This window comes from Oratosquilla oratoria, chromosome 4 (assembly GCF_046742065.1).
Source record: "Oratosquilla oratoria isolate Oo_2021 chromosome 4, ASM4674206v1, whole genome shotgun sequence".
NCBI lineage: Eukaryota > Metazoa > Arthropoda > Malacostraca > Stomatopoda > Squillidae > Oratosquilla > Oratosquilla oratoria.
Window position 1 is genome coordinate 28,140,654 of NC_134780.1, and position 12,318 is coordinate 28,152,971.

The window sequence follows — 12,318 nt, forward strand, 5'->3', positions numbered from 1 at the left end:
CTGTTGGCACAATCACTCCTTCATATAGTCTCCTCTTAGCATCCATTCCCAAATGTCTATTCCTCATTACACTTTTTAATCCACCAAGGTATTTACTCGCTTCTCTCAATCTACATTCTACCTCCACCTTCACTCCACCTTTTCCTGTCACATTTGCACCCAAGTATCTAAAACTGTCCACTTCCTCCAGTCACTCTCCCTTAATGCTCACTTCCAGACTACTGCCACTTTCACCCCTTGTACATCTCATCACCTTACTTTTACCCACATTTATCTTCAGCTTTCTTCTATCACACACTCTCCCAAACTCTGTCACCAACTTCCTCAATCCCTCCTCTGATCCTGCCACAAGCGCAGTGTCGTCTGCAAACAACAGCTGACTCACCTCCCACTTTTCTCCATTTTCTTTAACCATCTCCAATCCCTGACCCACTACCCTTGCATTTACCTCTCGCACTACCCCATCCATGTATAAGTTGAACAGCCAGGGCGACATAACGAATCCTTGACGAAGTCCCACCTTTACTTCGAACCACTCACTCTCTCTATTTCTAATCCTGACACAAGCTCTACTACTCTCATAAAAACTCTTGACAGCTCCTAGAAGCTTTCCTCCTCTCCTGTATATCCTCAAAACCTCCCACTGTGCCTTTCTGTCTACCCTGTCGTAAGCCTTTTCCAGGTCCATAAAGGCCCAAAAAACATCCTTCCCCTTTCCTATAGCTTTCTCACATATCTGTCTTACCACAAAAATCTGATCTACACAACCTCTACCCGTCCTAAATCCACACTGTTCCTCACCAATTACTCCCTGTTCCTCTCCTGATCCTCTCAATCAAGATCCTCCCAACTTTAGTAATTGTCAACTTTAGTAATTGTCATTTAAGAAGTGCATACTTATGGTCATTTGTGTATATGGTAATGTTCATGAATATGTTGCATTCACCTTGCTATTTACCCAGTTCAGATTTATGCACTAGTGCAGGGATTCTCATATTTACAATATAATTACAAACCAAAAACACTTAGAGAACTTATATAGTGTCATGCAAGTTGGTTAATCTGAGTTGTATGTTTTTGTATCTATGTCACCTAACTCCTTGTTGTTCTGCTTCACCCCTCAGTCATCTTCCGCTAAGTCCTGATCAGATTCTTCTGCGTGGTGCCAAACTCCAGAACACCAACTGGATCTTTGGCATCGTCATTTACACCGGCCATGAGACTAAGCTCATGAAAAATTCAGCAACGTCAGCTCCTCTCAAAAGGTCAACGGTAAGAATGATGGATGATGTTTTTTTGAGCTAGTGATTCAGTCATCAAGATGTGTCTTAAAAGGCCACAGTCCCCATTAAGTGGAGGATTGCCATGTCAGAGCATGCATATTTGCATGAACAACACACATACACACACTCACTCACTCACTCACTCACTCACTCACTCACACACACTGTACCCACATAGAGTGAGGGATATAAGCAAGATTGAGAAAATATGAAGGGCAGCATCTAAACTGGTCCCCAGCCTGGCAGGTAAACCATATGAGGAAAGACTAGAAATACAGAATCTGCCAACTTTGAAAGATTGAAGGGAAAGAGGTGACATGATTACAGTATTCAGGTTACTAAAGGGGGTAGATTGCATTGGTAGAAGAGATCTCCTGATTAAAGATGTGGGGGCTTTAAGAGGTCATGGAAGTGAATTAAGAAAAACCACATGTCGAAAGGAAGTGAAGAAATACAGTTTTCCATATAGATGCATAAATATGTGAAATGACTTAGAAGGTGATATTGCCTAAGTTCAAACAATACATTAGTTCAAATTTAAATATGACAATTGGAAAGCACATAGATTGAGTTGGAACCATACATGAATTTGAGTCTAGGTATATTAGAAAATTAGAGAATAGGAGACAGGACCTAACAGGCATTGCTCCTTTCCTGTATACTACAATTAGGTAAATACATGCACACAAACACACACAATGTATGTGCATATACACATAGAAAGGGTGCTTAAGTTGCTTTAAAAGTGAAAGTACCGTGAAATCATTCAATCAATGGGGTGTAGGCTATCGATGATGCATAGCTGCATAGTTCTTGTTAAGAAAAATGAAATGCAAGAAAAGTCAGAATTGTTTGTGCTAGTTACCACAGGACATCAAGCGTACCAGTCATAACACTAATTTGGAGTAGTGGTAGTGATACATAATTGGTTTTATGTAGTTTAAGGAGTTATTGTGTGTTTTCTTTGATTCAAGAAATAAAAAACATTGAAATGTTGTTTTAAGAGAAATCTATCTATCTATATACCAAGGGCTTCCTCCACCTTATAAGGGAGGTAGCCAAGTCAAAGGCACGCACCCACTTCCACCCATTCCGCTCCCATCCACCACACTTTCCTCCCTTTCATCTTAGCTCCTCGTGGATGAAAGCTCATCTGTCTCCTGCCCACTGCCCGGGTCAGAAGCAATACAGCAAGACACAGCACATACACAGCAGGGCTGTTTCATCTTTGTGGCGATCCCACCTCACCCCCCAACCTCCATCCCCTCTTAAAATAGAGAAGATGGGGGTAGAAATCAGTTTAAAATGAATTTATATATGTATTGTTGGTATTTATGAATGGGAGAGGATGAAATGGGGGGAAGTGGGTATATGCCTTTTGACTTTGGCTACCTCCCTTGTAAGGGGGGGGGAACCCTTGGTATATGGATGGATGGTGATATTTAACTGGTAAACTAAGCAACTGGCACTGCATGTACACAAGAGAGCACAAGAACCTTGTATTCTTTATGACTAAACATTATTGAAATTATTTTTTTTAATATGTATTGCTGCCATTTTGTCTTTATGCTTTGTACTTGATAGAGCATGTTTTCTATGCCTATGCCTTGATGCCACCCCCTTTCATAAAAGGTGGGGTGGGGGAAAGACCCTTGGTGGGGATGGAGAACTGTTCAGTACAAATTTGTTGGATGTGTAGAAGATACAAAGGGGAAAAGAGGATTAACCTGTAGAAGGCAATTTTATTCAGACAAGAGAACCACCCAGTGACCCATTTGAGGGTTTGCTACCTGTAGATGGTGGGGATATTTCCTCTACAGTGTTGCCAACCTAATGCCATGCAAGTTTTTGACCTTAGGAAATCCCCCCCATTATGTAATACTATTGACTTTCCTAATTATAGTCTTTGTTTTATTTCTAGGTTGACAAGTTGACCAATCACCTCATCATCCTGCTTTTTTTCCTCTTGATTGTGCTTTGTCTGATCATGGCCATTTGCAACTCCCAGTGGAATGCAAGTCTCCATTGGTATCTCTCTCTTGATGGTGAGTTATCCGGCTTCATCCGAGATCAAGTAAATTCAATATTCCAAGCCACCAACAACTCTCAGACTGGTGAGAATCCGCATGACAGTGAACGTTGGCTCATCACAAAGGGAAGGCCACTGAAATAGCTTAAAACTTTGTCCTTCATCGGAGCTTCTTACTCTTCTAGCGTTTCCGACTTTTCTTAGTTCTTTAGTTGGCGCAAAACATTTTAACCTTTTAGCCACCACAAACGATTGCAGCAGCAGCAGCAACATTCTCTGGAAACGACTGTCCAGGAGTTAGTTGCAAACTATTAAAGTGCTCTTCTGTACTTCCTTTCCATTCCTCTTCATTTGAAAGAGAATAAATGTCTTGTAATTAAGAGAGAAAGCATTTCAGTTCAAATATTTTCTCTCTTTGTCTCTCTCTCTCTCTAGCTCTATCTCTATCTCTGTCTCTATATCTTTCCCACAATTTAGATAATTCAAACCTTTTAAGAATTTAATATGAATTATGGAATTGGAAGATTGTATGTAGAAACAAGTTCCTTATTACTAATTCATTATCTCTGTTTAATTTCCACTTGTGTGTATCATTCAAGCATTGCCAAAAAGAAGAAATAGATAATTGAATCATAAGTCCTTGTGACATCGTAAAGAAAAGTATTGTGAGACTGTAGTCTTTTGGCAGCTAGAAGAGTTAAAAGGAACATAGAAGACAACATTACGCTCTAGTTTATAGCTGCTTATCTTTCTGATCTGAGACAAACTGTATAGACATTGCTTTCATTTTTGTTTCATTCCACTTTACATTGTGATAGACCATAATCTGGTGAGATATATGTTGACATCGTGCCAGGTGACAGATTTGTTTCAGGGCGATATTTTAGATCATTTGGCGGTGTACTTTAAGTCATCTAGGTCTTTAGGTTCTTAGCATGGGACAAGAACCTTTGCAGTCATAGTGGATACAGAGGTTTTAAGCATGGTCTGGAGACCCAGTGACTCAGATGTCTGTGATTTATAGAAAAAGTTAATTGGAAACCTCAAGATATGTGCATTGTGATATAGTCAGAAATATATGTTTGTAGCAGGAATTATGGCTAAAAGCAGTAAAATCTGGAAGGGGAAAGGGGACTGGCAGGATTACAAAAACCACCGTGGCATTACATTGCTTAGTGTGCCAGGTAAAGTGCTTGCCCATCTATTGCTGACACAAGTTTGTTGACATCTGCTAAAATTTTAGAGACTTGAACAGTCTGTGTTCACACCAGGTAAGTCAGCAACTGATCAGATCCTAGTGCTTTGTATTCTTGTGGAGCACTGATGTGAATTTCAGCAAGGGTTTCTTGCAGCTTATGTTGATCTCAAGAAGGTGTTTGACTCTGCATCGCGAAATGCTTTGGGATCCCTTGCAGATCTGTAGGAATTATGCAAAGATTATTGACTTGATATCTGGCTTATAGAATGTTGTAAAGTATGGAGGAGGTGTGTTTAGCTTATTTCCTGTTAGTTCAGGATTGAGGCAAGGGTGTGTCCTCACCCAAACACTTTTCAACACTGCATGGACTGGCTATTTGACAGAGTTGTCGCTCAATGTCATTGCGGAGCATCTATTGGCAACACTAAGGTCACTGACCTTGTGTTTGCTGATGATGCTGTCCTTCTTGCAGAGTTCTGGGAGGTCCTGGTTGCAGCCCTCGAGTCACTGCACAGGGAGGTGAGACCACTTGGACTTGAGGTCTCCTGGACCAAGACCAAGGTTCAGGAGTTTGGGGGCTTACTGGATGACACAGTTCAGTCTGTCCATGCATGTGGCAAGGACATTGAGGTCTTGGAAAGCTTTACATACCTTGGTAGTGTAGTGCATAACAGTAGTGGGTCCATGGTGTCAAGGACTCTCGACCAGAGTATATGGTGTTGTCATTATTTATGCAAAAGGACTAAGATTTGAATCTTCAAGTCACTTGTGCTTCCTGTCATGTTGTATGGCTGAGACATGGACCTTGACTGCTGAATTAAATAGGCATCTCAATGTCTTTTGTACCAAGTGCTTTCGGAGAATCATGGGGTATCACTGGAACGACTCCACATCAAACCAGAAACCATACTGTAAGACTTTGTCAAGACCAGTTACTTCCAGCATAATTCGTGAACATCAACTCCAGCTCTATGGGCATGTGGCACGTTTCCCTGATGGTGATCCTACTCTCAGGATTGGCTCCGCAAATGACAACCCTTGATGGAGGAGAGGAAGGGGGCACCCACGGAATTCACGGCCGGGGTCAAGTTGATCAAACCTGATGAGAACTGTTTGGAGTGGGAAGGAAGGGTGTCTGCATGGGAGTTTGGGCAGAGAGGCGGAAGGGACTGATGCTGGTGCATGAGTGAAGTAGTATGCTCCTTGGTGTATACCCCCAATTGATTGATCAAAGCCTCAAGACATATATACATTGTGATATTTTCAAAAATATGATACATTCATAGCAGGAAATTACAAAGGAATTACAGCTTATGTTGGTAAGACTCAGGGAGTTTCTGGCTTAACACAATCATTATATGGTGCATTATATCATTATATGGTGCATTATATCAGGTGCATGATACTGATGCTGTAAAGTGGATGAAAACAAATTTGTCTATTTCTCTTACTATGCGCCCCTGTGAATAAGTGTTCTCCCGCCCCTCTTGCTACGATTAAGGTACGACACGATCACTCAAAAGTGTAACTTCTTATTTTTCCCAGATCTGAGTATGTTCAACTTTGGCATCAACTTCATCACATTCATCATTCTGTTTAACAACCTAATTCCCATATCTCTCCAAGTGTCCCTCGAAGTGGTTCGTTTCATTCAGGTGAGTGCCTGTAGAAAGTAGGAGGAGTCTCTTTGTTTATGATGGTTTTCCAAGAGCCATCAGGATGTTTTATGTATTTGTTGATTGCTCTCTCTTTCTTTCTCAATTTCTTTATCTTTTTCTTTCTCTTTCTCTGTCTTTTGCTCTCTCTCTCTCTCTCTCTCTCTCTCTCTCTCTCTCTCTCTCTCTCTCTCTCTCTCTCTCTCTCTCTCTCTCTCTCTCTCTCTCTCTCTCTCTCTCTCTCTCTCTCTCTCTCTCTCTCTCTCTCTCTCTCTCTCTCTCTCTCTCTCTCTCTGCCTCTCTCTCTCTCTGCCTCTCTCTCTCTCTCTGCCTCTCTCTCTCTCTCTCTCTGCCTCTCTCTCTCTCTCTCTCTCTCTCTCTCTCTCTCTCTCTCTCTCTCTCTCTCTCTCTCTCTCTCTCTCTCTCTCTCTCTCTCTCTCTCTCTGCCTCTCTCTCTCTCTCTCTCTCTCTCTCTCTCTCTCTCTCTCTCTCTCTCTCTCTCTCTCTCTCTCTCTCTCTCTCCCCCCCCCTCTCTCTCTCTCTCTCTCGCTATATATATATATATATATATATATATATGTATATATATATATATATATATATATATATATACATATACATACAGACACATACATACATACATATCCCTATCCTCCTTCATATTTAGCAACTCCCTAAAATACTCTGTCTATCTTCCTCTTACTGCCGTCTCTTCCATTATCATGTCTCCATCTGTGCCTTTTACCTTTTCTTCTCTACTCGATTTGCCTCCTCTTCCTCTCAATTTCTTTCCAAAACATCTTTTTATAACTTTCAAGATTTTCTGTCATACTCTTTCCCCATTTCACATCTGCTCTCCACTTTGCCTCCTTTATCTTATGCTTTACTTCTCTCATCTTTATGAATATATAGATACATACATACATATACCAAGGCTTTTTCCCCCTTACAAGGGAGGTAGCCAAAAAGGAAAAGGCATAAAATTATTCCCACCCATTCCATCCCTGAATACACTCCACACCCCTCCACCCTCCCTCTCATCTTAGCACCTCCTGGATGACAGGTCATCCCTGCACCTTGTCCACTGCCCTGGGTCAGAAGCAGTGTTGCCAGACGCAGCACATCCACAGCAAGGCTGCTTCATTAAATTGGCAACCCCCCCTCTCCGTCCCCCCATGCATAAAAGGAGAAGACGGGGAGAAATCCCTTCGGGCTGCGTTCAAATTTTGCTCACACATACTACCTCACCCCCCATCCCCCGCCCATTCCACCTCATGCATCACAACATCATTCACATACAACCATTCTCCATTCACCCCTGTCTTCTGTCCTCTCCCGTCCTTCCTCAACAGACATTCCTCTCTTCCACAAAGCCCCTTTCACCCCATCCATCCACCTCATCCTAGGACGTCCCCTCATGTTCACTCCCTCCACATCTGCCTTCCATACCTCTTTTACTAGTCTTTCTTCACTGATTCTTTCCATGTGTCCAAACCATCCTAATACTCTCTCATCAACCCTATCTCCCAACTCCCTTTCCACTGCAATGCGATGACTGCGATGCGATGACTGCGATGCGGTCACCACCCAGCACTTCTAAGCTACCAGAAGAGGCTGGACGACCGTGTTGTGAACAGCTGCCCAGGATGTAACACTTCACCCCATACCATACAACACATAATGGAAGACTGCATTATACACAATCATGCACGCAAACAACACAACATACACTCTATAAAGGATTTGTGGGAAAACCCTGTTTCGGCTGTGGCCTTCCTTGGGGAGACGGGACTGCTCGGACAGACAGTCTAGGGAATGACAACAACAACAACAACAACTCCCTTTCCACCCCTGTTCTTCTCCTCACCTCCTCATTTCTCACTCTATCTAGCCTAGTAACCCCCATCATACTTCTCAGACACCTCATCTCAAACACATTCAAACTCCTCTCTTCCTCTCTTATGTTCCATGTTTCTGCCCCATACAGTGCTGTTGGCACAATCACTCCTTCATATAGTCTCCTCTTAGCATCCATTCCCAAATGTCTATTCCTCATTACACTTTTTAATCCACCAAGGCATTTACTCGCTTCTCTCAATCTACATTCTACCTCCACCTTCACTCCACCTTTTCCTGTCACATTTGCACCCAAGTATCTAAAATTATCCACTTCCTCCAGTCGCTCTCCCTTAATGCTCACTTCCAGACTACTGCCACTTTCACCCCTTGTACATCTCATCACCTTACTTTTACCCACATTTATCTTCAGCTTTCTTCTATCACATACTCTCCCAAACTCTGTCACCAACTTCCTCAGTCCCTCCTCCGATCCTGCCACAAGTGCAGTGTCGTCAGCAAACAACAGCTGACTCACCTCCCACTTTTCTCCATTTTCTTTAACCATCTCCAATCCCTGACCCACTACCCTTGCATTTACCTCTCGCACTACCCCATCCATGTATAAGTTGAACAGCCAGGGCGACATAACGCATCCTTGATGAAGTCCCAATATATAGATAATGCATCTTAGCCCACACACAAGATACCATTTGAATAACCACCCTACAAAACACTAAATAAATGCAAAAGAAATGCGTAGACAAACATATTCACACACAAATTGAATGAAGAAACAGTGGGTGCAAAAACTATACAAGAATTTATGGTTAAACTGAATACTGAAAGATACAAAAGTGGGTTACTATGAGCATAGCTCTCTTCCTGTAAAATACAACTAGGTAAATACATATATACTTGTACCCCCAAATGTAAGGGTGTAAGTTTAGTTTGAAATGGATTGGGTAGCTTTTGGTCATCTTAACAATGACCATGCACCAATTACTCCTCTAATAAGATCATGCAGGGATCATTACTCACCTTTCCATCATGTCCTATGATCCTGCCATTTTGTTTCTAAGAAAGAAACTTGACAAAACACCACCTAGCTTAGACTGTCCAGACAGTTTAAATATGCTTGTAAACTTACAAAGGATTACAAAGGCGGAGCATGCCGACAGGAGACCTTTTGATCCATATCTAGGTCGGATGCGAAAAAAAAATCATATTAATAATAGAATAATAAATAAAAACTATAATAACAAATAAAATACATAAATAAATGCATAGGTATAGTTAAATAATAAACAAACAGGTAAATAGTAAATAATAATAAATTGACATATAACTAATAATAAATGAAAATAAGACAGACAAATGATGACAAAACAAAACAAAAACAAATAATATGAATATACTTCTTGATGCATATTATACTCTTTCAGACATTTTAATCTCTCTTATTCATTTTATATATTCTATACTGATATATTTGGACACTCCTTATTTTGCTCCTATAATTCTTTAAGTATATTTTTAGTGTTGTGATTAGCAGTCTTCTTTCATATTAAGTTTATCAATAAGTTCAAATCCCCCCAGTATCCATTCCTTCTCTGTGTGAACATCGTATACCAGCTGTCATCTGTGTTCTCAGGCTGGGTTTATCAATAATGATTACAACATGCATTACGAAGAACAAGATATTTGGGCAATGGCTAGAACATCCAATCTGAATGAAGAACTTGGAATGGTCAAGTATGTCATGTCTGACAAAACTGGAACACTCACGTGCAACATAATGGAATTCAAGAGGTGCACCATTGGAGGAACTGTGTACACTATGGCAGATGAAAGGTAGGAAAGTTTTTCTCATTGTAATAGTGCATTTGTGTAATATTCTCATTGAAATTAAGGTCAAGAATAGGTGCATTAGTGTTTCGTTATTTTGTAAAGATTATTCCTAATAAACTGTCATAATATCTGAGTATGGTAGGAATTCTAATGAAAATATTTAGAAGTGGTCGACTTGATTGATCTATGCCTGTTCTAGAATGGTTGGGTAAGTGTGAAAAAATATAATGATGTATTTAAGGAAGTTAGTGACAGAGTTTAGGGAGGTGTGCAAAAGAAGAAGTTGAAGATGAATATGGGTAAAAGTAAGGTGATGAGATGTACAAGGGGAGAATGTGACAGCAAATTGGAAGTGAGTGTTAAGGGAGAGAGATTGGAGGAAGTGGATAGTTTTAGATACTTGGGCTCAAATGTAGCAGGAAAGGGAGGAGTGGAGGTTGAGGTAGAATGTAACTTGAGAGAAGCAAATAAATGCCTTAGGGAATTAAAAAGTGTAATAATAGACATTTGGGAATGGATGCTAAATGGAGATTGTATGAAGGAGTAAATGTGCTGACAGCACTGTATGGAGCAGAAACATGGAACATAAGAGATGAGGAATTTGAATGTGTTTGAGATGAGGTGCCTGAGAAGTATGATAGGGGTTACTAGGCTGGATAGAGTGAGAAATGAGGTGGTAAGGAGGAGAATGGAGGTGGAAAAGGAGTTGGGAGATAGGGTTGATGAAAGAGTATTGGGATGGTTTGAACACATGGAAAAATGAGTGAAGAAAGATTAATAAAAGAAATGTGGAAACATGAGGTGGAAGGAGTGAATATGAGGGAGTGACCAAGGATGAGATGGATGGATGGGGTAAAAGGGGCATTGGGAAAGAGGGAAATGTCTGTTGAGGAAGGATGGGAGAGGACAGAAGATAGGGGTGAATGGAGAATGGTTGTGTATGTATGATGCTGTGATGCATGGAAAGGAGGGGATGGAGGGTGAGGGAGTATGTGTGAATAATAAATTGACACAACCTGAAGGGATTTCTCCCCATCTTCTCTTTTTCTGCATGAGGGGACAGAGAGGAAGGGTCGCTAATTAAACGAAGTGGCCTTGCTGTGAATGTGCTGTCTTGTGACACTGCTTCTGACCCAGGGCAGTGGGTGAGATGCAGGGATGACCCAGCATCCAAAAGGAGCCAAGATAAGAGGGAGAGAGGGGGTGAATGGGAGTGAAGTATGTGGGAATGGAATGGGAGGGAGTGGATTTTATGCCTTTGTTTTTTGTCTACCTCCCTTGTAAGGGAGAAAAAGCCTTTGATATGTGTATGTATTATCTGTTATTATTTATTTGGACATCTGGAAAGAATGATTGAAGAAAGATTAGTAAAAAATGTTGTGGAAGACAGAGATGGCTGGAATGAACTTGAGGGGATGACTGAGGATGAGGTGGATGGGGTGAAAGAGTATTTGAGCAAAGGGGGAATGTCTGTTAAGCAAGGAAGGGAGAAGGCAGGAGATGGGGGTGAGCAGGGAATGGCTGTGTATAGATGATACTGTGATGCAAGGAAGGGAGGTGGCAGGGTATATGGGGAGGGGAGTAGGGAGTGGTTATGTTTGAAAGATGCTTTGACACAGCCCAAAGGGGATAGAGAGAGGGGGGATGCCTATTAAGTGAAGCAGCCTTGCTGTGAATGTGCTGTGTCTTGCTGCATTGCTTCAGACCCAGGGGAGTGGATGGGAGACAAGGATGATCCTTCATCCACAAGGAGCCAAGATGAGAGGGAGGAAGGAGTGATGGTTGGTAGTGTATGGGTGGGAGTGGTTATGTGCCTTTTGACTAGGCTACCTCCCATATAAGGGGGAAGAGTATATAGATAGATAAATTTATTATATTTACACAAAGAATTTTATTCTTCCATTTCTTTTCTTTAATGTCTTAAGTATTACGTCATCAAGGCTCTCAGTATTTTTTTCATTGTTTTCTTACAGTATTCAAGAACTCATGACAATGCTGGACTCGGATGCCCCAGGTGCAACAAATACTCGTCAGTTTCTAACTATGCTGGCAGTGTGTCATACAGTTATTCCAGACCGTGACGAGAAAGAGGGCGATCGCATAATATACCATGCTGCCTCGCCAGGTATGAAAAGCAAGAATGCAAAAACGATCAACATGTGTCATTTATCTTTAAGAGAAGGGGAACATGCTTACTGTTTAATGGGGGGAGGGGGTTCCCCTCACCTGAACAGAATTGTTTGGTATCAAGAAAGAATACAAAGATCACTCACTATTGTCTCTGGATTAATCAATCAATCAATCCATTGCCCCAGGTCTCTCTTGCAGAAGACCTGCTGTCTTTAGATAACCCTCAGGGTTAATCAAGATAAGCTTTAATGAGTGGTAGGGTGGTCCATTCTTCAATAAGCTTTAATCCTTTAGCAGTTGGGTGTTTCCTTCAGCAAATAATGTCCAGAAGTAGAT

The 12,318-nt window shown here is 41.4% G+C and overlaps 1 protein-coding gene across 5 annotated transcripts in view; it reads left to right on the top strand.

Moving 5' to 3' along the window:
* ATP8A (ATPase phospholipid transporting 8A1) overlaps window positions 1-12,318 on the top strand; it is a 138,302-nt gene that overhangs the window by 60,788 nt on the left and 65,196 nt on the right. For 3 of the 5 annotated variants that reach the window (XM_076183765.1, XM_076183769.1, XM_076183766.1), the window contains exons 6-10: window positions 1,125-1,272; window positions 3,205-3,397; window positions 6,056-6,165; window positions 9,656-9,855; window positions 11,826-11,977. In XM_076183765.1, the coding sequence (XP_076039880.1) occupies window positions 1,125-1,272; window positions 3,205-3,397; window positions 6,056-6,165; window positions 9,656-9,855; window positions 11,826-11,977 (803 nt within the window). The remainder of the gene's footprint in view (window positions 1-1,124; window positions 1,273-3,204; window positions 3,398-6,055; window positions 6,166-9,655; window positions 9,856-11,825; window positions 11,978-12,318) is intronic. The other 2 variants (XM_076183767.1, XM_076183768.1) reach the window with 1 other exon arrangement.